General features: G+C 38.3%; 1 protein-coding gene across 1 annotated transcript; it reads left to right on the top strand.

The window, feature by feature from the left end:
* Positions 1–14,579: 14,579 nt before the first annotated feature.
* On the top strand, positions 14,580–18,898 carry LOC118576578 (zinc finger protein 431-like). Its single transcript, XM_036176798.1, has 4 exons — positions 14,580–14,858; positions 15,048–15,174; positions 15,375–15,435; positions 16,867–18,898. The coding sequence occupies exons 1-4, from the start codon at positions 14,754–14,756 to the stop codon at positions 18,506–18,508; spliced, it is 1,935 nt and encodes a 644-aa protein (XP_036032691.1). The 5' UTR covers positions 14,580–14,753; the 3' UTR covers positions 18,509–18,898.
* Positions 18,899–20,539: the final 1,641 nt, after the last annotated feature.

Here is a 20,539-nt window from a genome sequence, read left to right as displayed (position 1 = left end):
GTCTGGCCGGCTTCTGCGCCTAATGCAGAGTTTGAGGGGATGCTCAGTCTGCTCCACAGTCCAGTCCAAATCAGCATCCAGGTCAGGGGCAGGTTTGAGATGGGAGCCATGAATCCAGGCAGCAATCCCATCCACCTTGACTGCCGTCGGGGTGGTCAGCAGGACTTGGTATGGTCCCTTCCACCGGGGTTCCAAAGTCTGATGCTGGTGTCTGCGGATGTATACAAAGTCCCCCACATGGAACTGATGGGCAGTGCTGTCCCCGACGGGTTGGTACGGCACAGACAGCTGCTTCCACAGTGTATGCTGGACAGATACAAAAGCTTGCAGCCTGTCAGACAGAGGGGAAGGCATGATTTCTCCTTGCTGGATGGTTAGGTTCTTAACTGGGGGTGCACACCGGAAGAGCAGTTCAAAGGGGGTAAGGCCCATGAAGGAAGGGGCATTTCTAGCTCTAAAGAGGGCATATGGTAGGAGCATCTTCCAATCTCTAGAGCCAGTCTCCATGGTCAATTTGGTTAAGTTCCCCTTAATGGTCCTGCTGGTTCTTTCTACCTGTCCAGAGCTCTGGGGTCTGTATGCACAATGAAGCTTCCAATCAATCCCCAGTATTTTTGCCAGTCCCTGACTTACCTGGGCCACGAACGCTGGGCCATTATCTGATCCAATTACCTGAGGCAGTCCAAATCTTGGGAAAGATATAATGTTCATGGTGTTCAGATTAATGTCAGGGTCTTCAAGTGCATTTCAATGGTTCACATGTTGATTTTAATACTAGTACCAAACTGTTTTTATTTCTATAGCTCTATAGTGGAGCTTGAGGTCAGGGATCATGATGCCTCCAGATGTTGTCTTATTGTACAGGATTTTTTTGGCTATCCTGGGCTTTTTGTTTTTCCCTATGATGCTGACTAATATCTTTCCATATCTGTGAAGAATTGTGTTGATATTTTGATGGGGATTGCATTGAATCTGTAGATTGCTTTTGATAAGATCACCATTTTAATGTTAATCCTGCCTATCCATGAGCTTGGGATATCCTTCCATTTTCTGACATCTTCTTCAATTTCTTTTTTCAGGGACTTAAAGTTCTTGTCATATAGGTCGTTCAGTTGGTTAGTTCGAGTTACCCCAAGGCATTTTATATCATTTGTGGCTATTGTAAATGGTGATGTATCACTGAATTCCCTCTCAGCCTGTTTGTCTATTGTATATAGGAGGGCTACTGATTTTTTTTTGAGTTGATCCTGCTATGTTGCTGAAGGTGTTTATACTCTGTATCATTTCCTTGGTTGAATTTTGGGGGCCACTCACATATACTATCATGTCATCTGCAAATAGAAAAATCTTGACGTCTTCCTTTCCAATTTGTATCCCCTTAGTCTGTTTATTTTGTCTTATTGCTGTGGCAAGAACTTCAAGTACTATATTGAATAATTATGGTATATTACATTGATGAACTTTCATATGTTGAACCACCCTTGCATCCCTGGGATGAAGCCTACTTGATCATGGTGGATAATTGTTTTGATGTGTTCTTGGAGTCTGTTTGCTAGTATTTTATTGAGTAATTTTGCGTCAATGTTCATGAGGGAGATTGGTCTGCAGTTCTCTTTCTTTGTTGTATCTTTGTTTGGTTTAAGAATCTGGGTAATTGTAGCCTCATACAAGGAGTTTGGTAATATTCCTTCTGCTTCTATTGTGTGGAACAATTTAAAGAGTATTGGTGTTACTCTTCTTTAAAGATCTGCTAGAATTCTGCTTCAAAACCACCTGATCCTGAGCACTTTTGGTTGGGAGACTTTTAATGACTGATCCTATTTTTTTAAGGAATTATTGGATTATTTAAATGGTTTATCTGGTCTTGATTTAACTTAGGTATGTGGTACCTATCCAGAAAGTTATCCATTTCTTTTAGATTTTCCAGTTGTGGAGTAGAGGTTTTTGAAGTATGACCTGATGATTCTCTGGATTTCCTTATTGTCCATTGTTATGTTCCCCCTTTTCATTTCTGATTTTTTTAATTTGGATGTTCTCTCTCTGTCTTTTGGTTAGTTTGGATAAGGGCTTGCTTGTCTATCTTATTGATTTTCTCATAGAAACAACTCTTCATTTCATTAATTTTTGTATTGTTCTCTTTGTTTCTATTTTATTAATTTCAGCTCTCAATTTGATAATTTCCTGGTGTCTATTCTTCCTGGAAGAGTTTGCTTCTTCTTGTTCTAGAGATTTCAGGTATGCTGTGAAGTCACCAGTGTGAGATTTCCCCAACTTCTTTATGTGGGCATGTAGTGCTATGAATTTCCCTCTTAGCACTGCATTCATAGTGTTCTATAAGTTAGGGTATGTGGTATATTCATTTTTCTTGATCTCTAGGAAGTCTTTAAGATCTTTATTTCTTCTTTAACCCCTTGGTGATTGAGTTGAGCATTATTCAGTTTTCATGAGATTGAAAGTTTTCTGTTGTTTTTGTTGTTGTTGAAATACTACTTTAAACCATGGTGGTCTGATAGAATGCACGGGGTTATTCCAATTATTTTGTATCTGTTGAGATTTTCTTTTTGGCCAAGTATGTGGTCAATTTTAGATAAGGTTCCATGGGGTGCTGAGAAGAAATTATATTATTTTTTGTTAGGATGGAATGTTCTGTAGATATCAATTAAGTCCATTTGAGTCATAACATTAGTTAAGTCCTTTTTTCTGTGTTAAATTTCAATTTGACAGATTTGTCCAGACATGAAAATAGGGTGTTGAGGTCTCCCACTATTAATGTGTGGGATTTTATATGTGATTTCAGCTTTAGTAATGTTTCTTTTACATATGTGGGTGCCCTTGTGTTTGGGGTATAAATGTTGAGAATTGCAACTTCATCTTGGTGGATTTTTCCTTTAATGAATATCAAATGTCCTTCTCAATCTCTTATCATTGATTTTAGTTTGAATCCATTTTGCTGGATATTGGGATGTCTACATCAGCTTGCTTCTTAAAACCGTCTGATTGGAAAGACTTTTCCCAGCCATTTATTCTTAAGTAGTGTCTGTCTTTGAATTTGACCTGTGTTTCTTGTATGCAGCAGAAAGATGGGATCCTGCTTTCATATCCTTTCTGTTAGCCTGTGTCTTTTAATAGGTGAATTAAGTCCATTGATATTAAGGTGTATTAATGACCAGTGATTGTTCATTCCTGTTTTTTTGTTTGTTTGTTGGTTGGTTTTTGTTTGTTTGTTTGTTTGTTTTGGTGGTAGTGTGTGTGTACTTCTCTTCTTTAGGATTTACTGCAGTGGCATTATCTATTGGCTAGTTTTTTTGAGTGTGTATCTGACTTCCTTAGGTTGAAATTTTCCTTCTAGTGCTTTTTGTAGGGATGGGTTTGTGGATAAGTATTGCTTAAATCTGGCTTTGTCTTGGAATGTCTTGTTCCCTCCATCTGTGATGATTGAAAGTTTTGTTGGGTATATTAGTCTAGGCTGGCATCCATGGTCTCTTAGTGTCTGCATTACATCTGTCCAGGTCCTTCTGTATTTCAAAGTCTCCATTGAGAAATTTGGTGTTATTTTGATGGGTTTGCCTTTATAAATCACTTGGCCTTTTTCCTTTGCTGCTCTTAATATTCTTTCTTTATTCTGTATGTCTAGTGGTTTAATTATTATGTGGCAAGAGGAATTTGGGGGGGTCTTGTCTGTTTGTTGTTCTTTAGGCTTCTTGTATCTTCATAGATGTTTCCTTCTTTAAGTTGTGAAAGTTTTCTTCTATGATCTTGTTGAATATATTTTCTATGCTATTGAGTTGGTATTATTCTCTTTCCTCTATCCCTATTATTTGTAGGTTTTGACTTTTCATGGTGTCCCAAATTTTAAGACATTTTTTATATAATTATTTTGGCATTGGTAATTTCTCTGACTGAAGAATCCATTTCCTGTAATGTATACTCTACACCAGAGATCATCTTTTCTATCTCTCATATTCCTTTGTTTAATCTTGCATCTGTGTTTCCTGTTCATTTACTCAGATTTTCTATTTCCAGCATTCCCTCTGTTTATGCCTTCTTCATTTTTTTCTAGATCCCTTTTCAGGTTGTAGACTTTTTCTCTCTTCTGTTTCATTGCTTTTTCATGTTTTTTTTTTAATTCATGGATTTATAGTTTTCTTCTCCTTTATTTGTCTTTTCCTATAGTTTTATTTTACAGTATTCTTTTTGTTTGACATTTTATGTTCTTCATTGATTTCTTCCACATTATTGTTGGTCTTTTCCTCAATTTTATTTTTGATTTCTTCTTTAAAAGCCTCTAGCATCTTCATGATGTTATTCTTAACGTTGCTTTCTTTGGCTTCTTCTATTTTGTGATGTACAAGGCTTGCTGTTGGAGAAGAATTGGGTTCTGGTGATGCTGAATTGCTCATTATTTTGTTGTATGTTCTTCTGCCTTGACGTCTGCCCATCTCCTTGTGGATTCATTCTTTGTCTTATCTGCACTCTTGGTCTTGTCACAGCTGACAGATTTGGTGTTTCAGGAAGTCTCACTTGGTCCAATGAGAGGTGGCAGATCTTGCTTCTCAGAAAGCCACTCTTGGTCTAATCAGGGCTGTCAGATTCTGTCTCTTGAGTTTACTCTTGATCCAATAATGGCTCTTTGTACAATGAGAGCACTCTCTTTCACTGGTCCCAGTGGAAGTACTCTGAGCTAGATTGGCACCCTCTTGGCTTGACGAGAGCTCTCTAGACAAGGTGGGAGCTCTCTGAATCAGATGATATCTCTGGGATAGGTGGGAGCTGGGAGCTGGGCACTAAGTGTCAGGAAATGGCAGGGGGCAGGCCATCTCATCCAGATGGGGTTGAGGGCAGGGTGTATAAAAACCAGGGTCTGCTGGGACATTTGGAGAAGGGAAAACTTCCTGTGGGAGCCCCACTCAATGGCCAGCAACCGGGGCCAAGTTAGGTAGTCTTCCCTGGGAAATGCTGGTGCCCAGGGATGGGAACTAGGGGCATACCTCCCCTGGGTTTGACCCCAGAAATTCTCCTCTGCTCAGGATGGGAGCTCTGTGTTGGATTGTGGCAGGGGGCTTGGTCTGCAATTCTCAGGAATTGTGGGGGTCTCACGCAGATGGGTGTGAGGGCAGTATATGTAGATTGCAGGATGTGCTGGGGGCTCATGTAGAAGAAGAACCATCATGTGAGGGGCCCCACCAAGCATAAAGAGCAATACATAATAACCAGAACCTAGTCTTCATCCAACAGTTGTCATTTTTTTGTTTGCTTGTTTGTTTTTCTTTTTCAGAGGTGAAGATAGAACACAGTGTCTTGCACTTGCTCGGCAAGTGCTCTACCACTCAGCTAATTCCCTAACCACCCATCAGTTATCAAATGGAAGGGGAATATAAGCACTTGAGCCCAAGCAGGTTTTGGAAGCACAAGCAATCTACATCAATAAGTTGACCAAATGTGTTTGGTTTCTACTCTTGTTACAATGCTTTCTGCTGCAAAGCATGCACCTCCAGGCTCATGGGGTATGTTTCCCTCTGATTGATTGACTGAGGAAGAGAAGACTAAGGCTTGGTTTACTGATGGTACGCTACAGCATACAGGCACCACCCAGAAGTGGACAGCTGTAGCATTTCAACTCCATTCTGAGACAAGCATGAAAGATACCGGTGATAGGGAAATCTTCACTATGGGCAGTACACAGGTGTTTGGGAGGAGACATGGCCTAATGTGCAAATAGTCATTGATTCATGGTCCATAGTCGATGGACTGCCTGGGTGATGACTTGGAAAGTACAAGGTTGAAAAGAGAAAGACATGTGATGAAGAAGTATGTGCATAGATCTCTATAAATGGCAAAAAATGTGAAGATATTTGTGTCCCATGTAAATGTTCAGCAAAAGGTGACTTTAGCTAAGAAAGAGTTCAATAATCAAATAGATATGATGTCTTTCTGTGGACAGTCAGCATCTCTCCTCAGCCATTCCTGTCAATGCCAATGGGCCCATTAACAAAGAGGCCATGATGGCACAAATGGGACAAATGAACTTCCACAATCACCAAGGGAATTCTTTGTACCCATGCTACTGAGTGGCAGATCACCCAACAACCCATTAGAGATCATCACAGATAGCTATATATGACACCATTTTCTGGGGTGACCAGCCAGGAATCTTGTGGCAGGTTTAGTACATTGGAACACTTCCTCCATAGAAAGGACAATTCTTCGTCCTTACTCTAGTAGAAACTTATTCTGTTTATGGATTTACCTATCCAACATGTAATGCTTCACAAAACCACCATCAATGGATTTACAGAATGTCTTACCCACAGCCATGTTATTCTTGAGTCCTGCTTCGGAGAGAATCATAACCCAGGGTCCATCCTCAAGCATCCTGTTAGCATAGCATGATGGGCTAACTTTTCTGGTATGGGGCGTGGGGGCAGTGTGCAGTATTTTCCACTGAATCTGCAATTAGCAGAGCCCGTGGGGGGGCCTTTGTTTCCCTTACAATGGCCCTTTCAACTTTGATGGGATATTTTCACTTCATTAGCTTGAACTTCTGATATTATTAGCAGCTGTGATATTTAGCATTGATTTCTTATAAGGAACTTTCAGGTGAAGCAACTCTTTTGTAAGACAGCTAGATTTTCTGAAGTTTGTTTCCCACCTATAAAGCAGTCATTTCTTTTTGAAGGCCTGTTTTCTTGTCTCCTTATTAGATTTGCAAAGCAATGACTCATTGCAGGCAGTTTTTTCAAAAGGCATAGACCTTTTTTAATTTCAACATAAGTTTCTTCATATCTAAGACAACATTCACTATATAAACTGTTTTGCCTTGATTAAAGGATTTTTATTTTTTGGGTTTTTTTTTGAGACAGGGTTTCTCTGTAGCTCTGTCCTGGACTACCTCTGTAGACCAGGCTGCCCTCGAACTCACAGAGATACACCTGCCTCTGCCTCTGCCTCTGCCTCCCGAGTGCTGGGATTATAAGTGTGCACCACCACCACCACCACCCGGCATTTTAAGGATTTTAAAGTGGCTTGTTTGCTCTTATAGGTAGCTTTTTGTCTGATTTGAGTTCTCAAGAGGTAAGATTAAGCTTTCTAGTATTGCGTTGAGAAGAAACTTCATTCTGAGCTGAAAAGTTTTTGGACAGTATTGCCAACTTTAGCTGAAAACCTACATTTCCCAGAATGCATTTCTCTTCATCAGTTCACTATTAAGAGCTAGTTTATGGACTCCATTTCCCATAGTTCTTTTTGAGTCTGGGAGTCAACCTCCAGTTCTCTTTTACTGGACTTGCTTTAGAATTTTTTGCTTTTGCAACAAGAGATTTGAACCAAGCTTTTTAAGTTTTCAATTATGGGACATTGAGAGATTTCTATTCTCTCCTCAGCTGGCTTTAACAGGTGTCTCTCCTTCATTAGACACTGGCCCCATCAGAATCACTCCTGCCTCTGTTAGCTGGCAGTGAGGCAGGCATTCCTGATAGAAACTTTCCTGGGGCTTGTGTTTGACTTAGCCAGTCAGTGAAAAACAAACTTTTACAACAGCTTTTCCATAGCTCCTTCAGGAGATTTTCTCCCATTGATTTTATTTTTTATTCCAATTTTGCTTGTTCCTTTCCCCCCAGATGCAGAGCTTCAGCTATCTCAGGTTGCTCTCTTCCTCTGCTAGCTGCCTTTGGAGGTTGGGGCTTTTATTCCTCCCCCGAATCTGCCTCAAATTTTAGCAGCTTTTTCAGGTCATGCATTTTCTGGGGAGGATTATGTCCCTTCTGTTTCTTCAGACTCTTTCTCCCAGACATTTCCCAGCTTGGTCTCAATTTATCCCTTCTACCCCAGAAACATTTCCCAATGCCGCAGTGACAGCTTTTTTGCTTCTGAAGGTAGGGGCTTTAGTCCATTTCTGTTTTGGGGTCTGAGGTTTGTGTTCATAAATAAAGCTTAGCAAGGGAGGTTTTTGCTGTATCTAAGCTCACATTAGGACTGGCGGTTCTCCCTCAGGCCTTCACCTGGCCCAGTCCCCCAGGGGGTTGCATGTGCTTGTCTGGGTACTCAAGGACAGAACTTATGCCCTAGGCAATCACCCCTTATGGTTACACTCCCTTATCTCACCGGGAGTCAGTTGGAACAAAGCTTTTCTCTAAGAGATGCTTTCCCTGACAGGAAAGCAAGCTTTACTTCTGGATTGTTCTGTTCTGCCCTGGCTAGGCTCTTTCCCCAGACAGCTTCTGACTCACCAGCACAACTGCTTCAGACACAGTTCAGCTTCCCTGCTTTCCCAGAAAGGTCTTTTCTTTGATAGGAAAGCTTTTCTCAGATGTTTTTGCAGTGGTGGACCAGTCAACCTGGGACTAGTAGGAAAGCAGACAACTGCCGCTCCCACTGGTTTTACCTTTGTTTGTTCATTAGCAATCTTCCCCTGGGTCCTGCACCTTCCTGCCTCAGCTCTGTGCTCCAGGAACCCTAGTATCCCTGACATGCTCTCCAACTCAGAGATGCTGGCCAGTCGCCTCTGAGTTTTTTTGTCAGAAGTGAGGATACAATGCTAACAGAGTTTGTTTCTCTTCAGGGGATCTTTTCGTTAGGAAGATTAGGAGCACCTTTTCATAGGTCACTCAGAAACAGAACCCTTGATGCCTCTGCTCAACTCCAACTGAAAAGCTTGATTATATTTATTTATTTATTTATTTATTTATTTACTTTTCCCTGGTAATGTTCCTGCCTTTTTGGGCTCTCTGTTGCTCTCCATCCTTCCTCTCCCAAGTGTTTCACTCAGGAGACTTTGATGCACCGTCTTTTACTTGCTTGAAAAGACAGAACCTAGCATAGGTTTTTATGAACTTCTCCCTTCCTCCTGCATTGTAGGGAGGATGTTTAAAGTTTGAAAGGGAACTTAGTGAGACTTTGCAGTCTTAAGAAGTTTGTTGTTTTCCATTAGAGCTAATCACTGGTGGTCCCCATACTAATACTTTCAGGTGATTCTAATTTTTGTCCTTCTAAGAAAGAAAGTTAAAGGCTTTAGATTTAAGCTTTTTAAAAAAGAAAGATTACGGCTTTTCCCCCTTCTTTCTTTGGTTTTTGAGACAGGGATTCTCTGTGTAGCTTTGGACCTTTCCTGGATCTTGCTCCCTAGACCAGGCTGGTCTCGAACTCACAAAGATCCGCCTGCCTCTGCCTCCCAAGTGCTGGGATTAAAGGCATGCGCCACCACTGCCTGGCTAAATTAAGGCTTTTAAAGAGATTTTCCCCAAAAATTTTCAAAGAAAACCTTTATAGTTTAAGAGATTTTTTCCCATGAGAGAAAGACCAACTTTTCCGAAAACTTCCCAACTTTAAATTTTGGTCTTTTACACTTATTTATTTTTTTTTTTGCCTCAAGGAGAAATCACTTCCTCCTGCTACTTGGACTTAGCCTTTCAGCTGTCCCCAGGTCAAAAGCTCCTGTAGAAAACGTTTTCTTCCACATAAACTCAAAGAAGAGCATTTTTACTACCAATAAAGCTCAAAGAAAGATTTATTTTCCCCAGTTTGCATTCATAGCCCCCAAAGTTAGAAAATTGAAGAGTTTTTCTGTCTAGTTGCTTTTAGTTATCTTAAGTTTTCTGCACGATCTTACATTTCTAATTTTTCTCTACACTATATTACTACACTATACCTTATATTTTTCACAGAAAGAAATTGAGAAAGGGATAGAAGATAGAAAATTTTGACAGAAGAGAATTTTGCGCTGCAGCATCGGACATCCTTCCAGTCCATTTTCCTTTTCTCTCAAAGATAAAACCCCTGCTCCTATACACACACACACACACACACACACACACACACACACACATATATATATATTCCAATTACACTGGCATGCCACTTTCTACTGGCAGGGCTGACTCACACTTTTGCCAAAACTCTGTAATAAAACTATTATTGTCCTTTTTCTTTAGTCCCTATCACTTTGTCTTTAGTCCCCTTTATTCTTTTTTTTCTTTAGTCCCCTGTTTTTTTTTTCTTTTCCCCCTTTTTTTGTCTTTAGTCCCTGCTCATGGCCGCATTCTGTGGGGCATTTATCGACTAACACACCAGGCTTCCAAGAGTTTTCTCAAGTGTGAGCTGCAAGAAATATTAGATAGAAGGATTTATAGTACAAAGATAAACACATAGAAAATAAAGGAAATCCTCAAGAGTGCCTGGAACATTTTCCAACAGGCCCCGACTGTCTCTGACCCAGGATATTTATAGATACACCAAGGGGGTGGAGCAAAAGACCTCCTCCCCCAGCAAAGCCAAGTACAGCCCACTTCAGACTCAGGCCTGTGCTCCTTATCATCCTCTATGCGGACCTGCTGGGTAAAGCCATGAGTAACCCAAAAATGGGATCCCACAGGATAGGTGCTGATATTTTGAGGCTCAGCTGGGTGGCCCTAGCCAATGAAAGACTTATGGAATACTTTTCAATGAGGAATAAGAGTCGCAGGTAGCTTGCAGATTCATTCCAGGATTATGTTCTGCTTCTGCTGTAAATAGTTGCAGGAAAGTCCACCAGCTATCCCATGGTGAAGATTGGGTATTCAGAGCAGGTCTGCTGAGCTGTTATGTCTGTTGGTATGTGAATGGATGATGAGCCAGACTGTGGTTCTCTTGGTCTATGTGGTGACCTGGACAGTGGTCTTTGTACTTGGAGCGTCACTGTGAATGGATTTCTTGGGTAGGGAGTGACTGTAGTCCTTGCATTCGAGGCTATGATTCTTGTAATATCACTGTCCAGTGTGTACCCACAGGCAAGCTTTTGGAGTGCACTTGGAAGACATATTAGAACATTAAATGTCTGGTTTCTAAAAGTTCTGAATATTACATTCCACTTTCATATTTCTCTTATAAGTATTTTCAGTATTTTAAAAACTGGTAGAAAGATGGTGATGTGGATTGTGTTTCAGCACTACATGATTAGAATGCTTCTCACTTTCTGCTACCACCAGCTACAATGCTGTGATTCAGCAAAGTTTAGTTCTAGAGGACAAAGGAGTTTATGAGCTACAGAGGTTTTTAGGTGTGCATGGTGTTGGGTAGATAGATAGGATAAAATTCACATTTAGAGCCATAATCTATGTACATAGAGCAGATTATAAATTATTCTTTTATGTTGCTTTGGGATTGGTCATCAATGGGGCTGGTCTTACCTGAAATCACAAGGAGGCATAAGGAGCTACAGAGCTATAGCAAGAGATCACCTCCTTTTGCAAAGAGAGGTCTAGAGCATGGGGCTTCTGCCTTTGTAAGAAATATCAGAAGCTTGAGGGTTAAAATCAATTGTTCAAGGGTCACTTTGAGTTAATTTTTTGGTAGTTGTGAAGTCTGTGCTTATTTATTTTCTGTGAACATAGAATCATAACTAGCTCGGTAACATTTTTCAAGATCACACTTTAACTGGTTAAGTTACATTTGGTCTCTGATTTCTTGTTGACTATATTTTTCCCTTTGTTCTCTCTCTCTCTCTCTCTCTCTCTCTCTCTCTCTCTCTCTGTGTGTGTGTGTGTGTGTGTGTGTGTGTGTGTGTGTGTGTTTGTGTTTTTGTAGACTATGACACAGGCTTTAAAACTCACAATGATCTTCCTGCCTTTGTTCCCAGTTTGCTGGCAGTAAAAGAATACACTTCCACTCGCAGCTTGAAAAATAATTTTTCTGGTCAAAGTCACTTCTTATGGAGAACAGGAAAGCAAGGAGATGGAGTCAGGACCACTGATAATCCAGTTAGATTTATTAGTGAATCTCTGTATGTACTGGGAATGGAAGCTTGATGCTCTGAAAGAATCTTCAGTGCTATTAACTGTTAAGGTATTGTCCAATATAAGTTTTCTATTCTTGATTATGTTTCCTTCCCAAGATAGCCCAGTCAGGATCAGATATCAGATGCTGATTAAAAAGCAGAATTCTCCTGAGAGAATTAACCTCAAACAAAGATGAGCTTCCCAATTATTTAGCCAATACAACATGGTCAACCCATTATATATATCTATATACATATACATATACATATATCCAACAAATACAGATGCAGCAGATTTTATTAATGTATTCCAGCATACTTATTCACCCACATTTAAACGGGGAGCGTTTGGAAAGGATTTGGGAAGGGATGGAATGAAGAGATAAAAGGGGAAAGTGATATCATATCTTTTACTTAAAAATTTATGAAAATAAATTTTGAATAAAAAGGGGGCTAGATTGACAGCTCATCAATTAAGAGCACTGGGTGTTTTTATAGAGGACCCAAGTTTCTATTTGCAGAACCCTCATGGTAGGTAACCATTTGTTGTAACTCTAGTCCCAAGCATCTCCTGCTTTCTTCTGGCCTTGAGAGGCACAACACAGAGATACATACAGGCAAAGCACTGTATACATAATTTTATATATATATATATATATATATATATATATATATATATATATATATTTAATAATTTAATATATATATAAAACGATGAAATTATTACAGTGAGCTCACTGCCCTGAGCCAGAAAAGAAGCCAGGGCTCATTCAAATGAACTCTTACTGGTCTTGCATAGAAACAGCTGTGACCTTCTGCTGAGCCATCCTGCTCAGAGGGAAAGGCAGTTTTGTTCTGATGTTAACATTTAACATTTCTCTATTCTGTTAGTGAACCTTACCTCTGTAATTCCTCTTTGTAATCCTAAATTGTTCATTTCTAGAATTCCCTCAGTTTTTGTTTTCTCTATTGTTTTTATTTCTATTTTCAGGTCCTAAACAGTTGTATTTTTTTTTTTTACTTGATGATTTGTTTGTTTTATCTTGGCTTTATTTAACAGGTCTATTGTTTGTATTATCCTAGCTTTCATGGAGGATTTTATTGATTCCCTCCCATTGTTTGTGCTTTCATGAATTTATGTAAAGTATTTATTCTGTTGTACATATATGCGTTTGGAGAAGACTATCTGAGTTCATTGCATGATACAATGAGGATGAAGCCTGAGTTGTATTTTGAGACCATAAGATATTGCAATACTTAAGCTACGAGACATCTTACATGGAGAGCTAGCTGAATATATAGAGTAGAAGTAACCACAGAGAGAGAGAGATGAGAAGTTGTGGAGAGAGAGCCATCTAAGCCCTATGAAAATGAAGCTCCATGTCTCTGAAACATAGCTACCAGATTCAATGTTTGCCCTGCTCTGTTTCAGTCTTCCCTTGGTCCAGTCTTTCCTCACTGTGTCTTAGTTCCTCTCCTCTGGGATGGTAATAGGTTTTATATTGGGAATATTTAAATTGTTTTCTGAGTTTATAAGATGCTAATGTCAAGAATTTGTCTTGACTGTCAAAAGAGTCTTTAGACATTTCAACAGTGTAGGGGTTTTTGCAGACTATGAGAATCATTTAAATGACTAAATGCATTTTCTTCATTGATAACCCTTGAGACTATAGTGACATGGGTGAGAATCTAGTCAACTGAATGAAAAACTCCAAGATAGAATGTGGTATTTGAACATGTGTCTCTCCTTGGTGACTTTCTTTGGGGTACTTGTGGAATGTTTCTGAATAAAATGTCTCATTGGGGGTTGTAATATGAGTTTCTAAAGCATCAACCCATTTCCTTTTCTATGTTTCTACCATGTTGTGGTTGAAATGAATCAGCCAGCTTCCCTCTTGCATACCTATTACTTAAACACCAGTATAGATAGCATCACTAAATAACATAAAAAAACAATTGATTTAATTGGTATTCAATACTAAGTCATTTTGCTAGCCTGATTTAAAAAAAAATGTTGTTCCTATTTTTTTTCCAGAAGAAAAGCTTTGACAGAGTAGCCTTGACAGAGTAAGTCCCAGTTGGCCTCCAACTCAGATACACCTGATGGTTGCTCCCACATGCTGAGATTAAAGTTTGTTCATTATTCAAGGTTTTTTTTTTAATATATATTATTTGTTGATGGTCCTAAAGTATATGTTTATGTACATGTCAAGTATATGCGGTATTGCTGAGATTTTACCCCCAGGTTCAATTTTGAAATTCAGCAGAAGATACCATTCTCTTCCAAGATGTTGTTTCTGGGCCTTCTGAGCCATTAGATTACAATTGGATGACATTCTCCTTGCTTTTTGTGTTTCATTTGATGCTTTTTTAAATGAATATGATTCTTTTTGTCTATATACATGGATATTCATCACATGCACAACTGTCCTCACAGTAGTCCAAAGAGAGTCTTAGAACCCACAAGCATGGAATAATGAACAGTTGTGGTATTCCCTCATATAAGTACAGACAAATGAGCCCATCTACATGCAAGACCAGTAAGAATTCTTAACTTCTGAGCCATCTCTCCTTCCCTTTGTTGATTATTTATGATCAACATTGTTATTGCTAATGTTATCTTCTTTCTATTTGTAACTGTTTAAATGCACAGATCCTTTTAGTAAGATTTATTAAAGTATAGGTTAAATTGGAACAATTCAGGTTTCTGGAAGATGAGTACAGAACTGGAGTGAATGCCAAACTCTTTGTAGGAGCTTCAGTAAATAAAAATCTCTGAGTTCATCTCATCTTTTTTGTTTGTTTGAATTGAAGTTTGCAGGGCATATGGGTTCTTCATATTTAATTCTTGCTGTCTTATAATTGATTGCATAGACTAGGCTAATTTTCACCTCAGAAGCACATATACCAGCTTCTTCCGTCTAAGTTCTGGGATTAAAGGCATGAACCGAAATACCCAGCTTACAAATTTTCTTTGTAGTCAACAAATGTTCATACAATTTCTCTGATGTATGCTCAGTACTCAGAAGTGTTTGCTTGTCTCTCTATCTCTGTTAATAGGCATTTTTCTTGCAAGGTGATATCCTGTTCAAAGCATTCAGAAATAATAGAGGTAAACTTCCTATTCAGTTTCTTTGTAAAGTAACTTGATGATTTCATTGTAACATCTGAGTTACAGAATATGTGTAGCATTCACCAGAATTGTATGACTATATTGTGAAATAAGCACACATTTAGTATATCTTATCATGCTTTCAGTTTTATACATGTGGATGGCATATTTATATATGGCATATTTTAGAATACAGTGACATATAACGATGTGCATGTTGACATCACACATGAAGAATGGGCTTTATTGGATCCATCACAAAGGAATCTCTACAAAGATGTGATGCTGGAGACATATATGAACCTCACTGCTATAGGTAAAACTGTGCATTTTCTTCATTTTTTAAATAAGGAAACAACAGTTTCTTGACTAATGCTTCACTTCTGTAATTCTGATTGAGGATGAGGAAGAATGATGTGAATAAAACAGGCTTAGTTCTAAGGATCACTAAAGATAGTAATGTAAATTATTCAGTTCCCTGTAATATTCCACACATTTCCTTGTTTGATATTTTAGGCTACAATTGGGAAGATCTTGAAGTTGAAGAACATTGTCAAAGTTCTCAAAAACTTGGAAGGTAATATTTTGTTTGTGCAAGCTGATACAAATGTGCCTCTGGATATATTTAACTATCTGGAAGTATTAAAGAAATAAAACATTGTAAATAATCACAGCTTAAAACCCATTGATGATCATAAACACACATACCTCAATGGCAGGTAAGTGAATTGTGTTTAGAAGTGATTATTTTAAGATGGAAGACAAGGAATCAATCACTTAACAAGAATCATTTGAAGAATAACTACATCAGAACTATGCTGTACAAATGACAACCCGTTTAGTTTCATAGTATTCAAATTACAAAAGCTATACTCACTGAATGTATGATAAGAATATGTTCACAAACTTTCATTAAGCAAGTAATCCACAGTAAAAGATTTGTTACTCAAAAAGTTATTCTGTCTTTGCTAATTTTCATTAGATAGGTGGTTAGTGTCAAGAATTGAGGTGAGGTGTTATAGAGAAATATTAATCCTTATACCACATGTTGATGGTGAAAAGAATGCCCAGCTGTCAATAAAATGTGGAAACCTTGTTATTCTTTCATTAATAGTTATATCTTATGTCACTTTGGATACCAGCTATATGAACATAAGGCTAGAAAAAAAGTAATGTTCATCTCTCAATCTCAGAACAAGTACAAGACATGTAGTAGTCCCTTGTTGAGTAAACTTGTTGAATGAGATTCAAGTTTACAAACAATTGGTTTTCCAGCTTAATTTCAATAAAGTAAGTGATGTAAATGTCTGAATTCTCCAGGTTCTCTTCAAATATTTGAAAAATTCTCAGAAAAAATTATGCCATAAATATGAGCCTGGTAGTAAAGCTTTTACTATCACAGGCATGTTCAAATATGAAAAGACATCTTTTATGCAGGGGAACAACCTGAATGTACACAACATGTAAATATTAAGATACATTATTCTTTATATTCACACAAAATTGTAAAATTAATTCATAGAAATAAAAAGACTCAACATTGTAATAAATGTGGCAAAGCTATTAAATGTTTCAATTAACATTGCAGGCATGAAAAAAGTCTTACTACAGAGAAATCATGTGAACGTTATCAGTGTGGTCAAGCCTTTGCTCAAAACAGTCGTTTTCAAAGGCAAGAAAGAACACATACTGGAGAGAAACCCTATGAAAGTAATCAGTGTGGTAAAGCTTTTGCTCAAAACAGTCGTCTTCAAAGGCATGAAAGGACACATACTGGAGAGAAACCCTATGTATGCAATCAGTGTGGTAAAGCCTTTGCTTATCACTCTGATCTTCTAAAGCATGAAAGAACGCATACTGGAGTGAAACCATACAATTGTAATCAGTGTGGTAAAGCCTTTACTTTTCACTATTCTCTTCAGATGCATAAAAGAACACATACTGGAGAGAAACCCTATGAATGTAATCAGTGTGGTAAAGCCTTTGCTCATCACACTGGTCTTCTAAGGCATGAAAGAACACATACTGGAGTGAAAGCATACAATTGTAATCAGTGTGGTAAAGCCTTTGCTCATCATAGGGATCTTCAATTGCATGAAAGAACACATACTGGAGAGAAACCCTATGAATGTAAACATTGTGGTAAAGCCTTTGATCGACACAGTGCTCTTCAACGACATGTAAGAACACATACTGGAGAGAAACCCTTTGAATGTAATCAGTGTGGTAAAGCTTTTTCTCGAAACAGTCATCTTCAAAGGCATGAAAGAACACATACTGGAGAGAAACCCTATGAATGTGATCAGTGTGGTAAAGCCTTTGCTCATCACTATTATCTTCAAATGCATGAAAGAGCACATACTGGAGAGAAACCCTATGAATGTAATCATTGTGGTAAAGCCTTTGCTCGACACAGTGCTCTTCGATTACATGTAAGAACACATACTGGAGAGAAACCCTTTGAATGTAATCAGTGTGGTAAAGCCTTTGCTCGACACAGTGCTCTTCGATTACATGTGAGAACACATACTGGAGAGAAACCCTTAAAATGTAATCAGTGTGGTAAAGCCTTTGCTCATCACTATTCTCTTCGATTTCATGTAAGAACACATACTGGAGAGAAACCCTTTGAATGTAATCAGTGTGGTAAAGCCTTTGCTCATCACTATTCTCTTCGATTACATGTAAGAACACATACTGGAGAGAAACCCTTTGAATGTAATCAGTGTGGTAAAGCCTTTGCTCATCACTATTATCTTCAAATGCATGAAAGAGCACATACTGGAGAGAAACCCTATGAATGTAATCATTGTGGTAAAGCCTTTGCTCGACACAGTGCTCTTCGATTACATGTAAGAACACATACTGGAGAGAAACCCTTTGAATGTAATCAATGTGGTAAAGCTTTTTCTCAAAACAGTCATCTTCAAAGGCATGAAAGAACACATACTGGAGAGAAACCCTATGAATGTAATCATTGTGGTAAAGCCTTTGCTCATCATAGGGATCTTCGGTTGCATGAAGTAAGGCATACTGGAGAAAAACCCTATGAATGTAATCAATGTGGTAAAGCCTTTGCTCATCACAAATCTCTTCAATTGCATGAAAGAACACATACTGGAGAGAAACCCTATGAATGTAATCAGTGTGGTAAAGCTTTTTCTCGAAACAGTCATCTTCAAAGGCATGAAAGAACACACACTGGAGAGAAACCCTATGAATGTAATCAGTGTGGTAAAGCCTTTGCTCAACACAGTGCTCTTCGATTACATGTGAGAACACATACTGGAGAGAAACCCTTTAAATGTAATCAGTGTGGTAAAGCCTTTGCTCATCACTATTATCTTCAAATGCATGAAAGAGCACATACTGGAGAGAAACCCTATGAATGTAATCAGTGTGGTAAAGCCTTTGTTTGTCACTCTGGTCTTCAAAGGCATGAAAGAACACATACTGGAGTGAAACCATACAATTGTAATCAGTGTGGTAAAGCCTTTGCTCATCACTATTCTCTTCAGTTGCATGAAAGAACACATACTGGAGAGAAACCCTATGAATGTAATCAGTGTGGTAAAGCCTTTGCTTATCACTCTGGTCTTCGAAGGCATGAAAGAACACATGCATACTGGAGTGAAACCACACAATTGTAATCAATGTGGTAAATCCTTTGCTAGTCATAGTGTTCTTCAGTTGCATGAAGTAAGGCACACTGGAGAGAAACCCTATGAATGTAATCATTGTGGTAAAGCCTTTGCTTGACACAGTGCTCTTCAATTTCATGAAAGAACACATAACTGAGAGAAACACTATGAATTTGAACAGTGGGGAATAGCCTTTGCACAGCCCAGTCATCTTCACGTATATATAAAACACATACTGGAGAGAAACCCTATGAATATAATCAATGTTGCACTGCCTATTCAAAACACAGAGCAACTCTGTAAATGTAAAACTTTTAGCATATAATAGGTCTCTTAAAGTCTTTGAATATAACAGTAGACTTTGAGGATATGAAAAAAACCCATAGCAAAGGAAATCTGAATATATATTATAGTGATATTTTATTTGTATATTAACAAATTTGCCTTGGGGTCTGAGCAAGCCATAGCAGAGGGTGGATGGTGATGTTGCACACCTTTAATCTCATCACTTGGGAGGCAGAGCCATGTAAATATGGATATTACACAGAGAATCTCGATTTTTTCCCCTTTAGTATTTTCAAATGAAGAGAGATATTTGATTGTAAAGGCAGTGGAATTAAAGCAATCTTTATATTTGAAAGTCATCTTGACTTCAAAATTTGGATGTAAAGATGTGATGCTTTCGAAAAGAGTGTCTGCTTTTGTTTCTACAGAAAGCCAGAGGCTATGGATTTGTTCCAGATCATGATACATCAAATTTGACCAGCCAATCCCCACTGAAAGATCTCCAATGACACCATGGCCCAGATTATCCGATATCCAAATTGGTTTCAAGGCAACTGGCTCAGAGGTTCACCCTAATGGACTACTCCATAATCCTAAAATTTTCTTTGTGTCCCCATCAGAAACAGTACCCCCCTTCAGCAGGAAGTAGTAAGAGAAACTACACCAAATTCCCAAATATACCAAGCTGGCTTTGGAGATGGAATTTGCTCACTCCATCTTTAAACCCAGACATATTGTTAATAGATTAACAGAAGAGGCCTTTGGTGTTGGACAGAGAAAAACCAATATTTTTTTTAATCAGGTTGATTATAAATGTGATCTCTTTCTAAAGAAAAAAAAGGACATATGATATAGATATAATAGGATGCAAGGGTAGAATAATGAACTTACTTTTAAAAAACAACAACATGTTAAAATTGTTTTACATTGGTATAGATTTTAGTCTGTTGATACAAACTTAGAGTTAATTCTGTTATACTGTATGTATATTTCTACTCTTGTTTAAAGTATGATGTTTCTACATCTCATTTAAAATTGTATTAGATAATTAAAAACAGATTAATAATTAGTCATCTATGATAATCATTCTCATAGCAATGTTAGTTAAGTCTTCTAGGTATACATAGAGATATTTCTGATAGATAGGTAATCTTCAAATACCTCAATGACCTACAGAATATAGCATATAAAATATTTTTAAAATTTAGACTTTATGGACTGTGAGACATGTTTGCTCCTGGAAGCAACTATTTACTTCAGAGAGGATGATGGGCATCAAAAACACTTCTTATGGAGTTTGTCTTCACCTTGGCAAAAATAGCCTTTTGGGCAAGGAACTGCTCTTGCCTGGACTGCTTGATCGACTGGTCATGCAGGACCCATAGAAAGGTGACCACTGTACTTTGCTTGACAAAATGGTCCTTCAGGTTCCTGCTTCACAGAGGAAACTGCCAGAATTCTACAGGACACTAAAAGAAGTGACTGAGAGACTCTAGCCTGTGGGCTGAAGACAGATGCCCCAACTTTACAAAAGAACATTAAATGACTTTCCAGGCTGCCAGCTGTGTCTGTCTACCCTGCAAGACTCCTGAAAGTTGCTTGCATCCTTCCCCCATTTTTCAGGTAAAATTATATCTTTCTGAGGACTTTGATGTGGTTGAAGCTAGATAGTTACAATTTTCATTAGTTAGGATAAAAGATAAGTTAGATATGAAACCTTAGACTCAAAAATATATGATAGATAGGATGTCTTCC

Source organism: Onychomys torridus, unplaced genomic scaffold, assembly GCF_903995425.1.
Source record: "Onychomys torridus unplaced genomic scaffold, mOncTor1.1, whole genome shotgun sequence".
Lineage (NCBI taxonomy): Eukaryota > Metazoa > Chordata > Mammalia > Rodentia > Cricetidae > Onychomys > Onychomys torridus.
The sequence above is the reverse complement of the archived record's forward strand: the minus strand, read 5'-3'. Positions and strand labels throughout refer to the sequence as shown.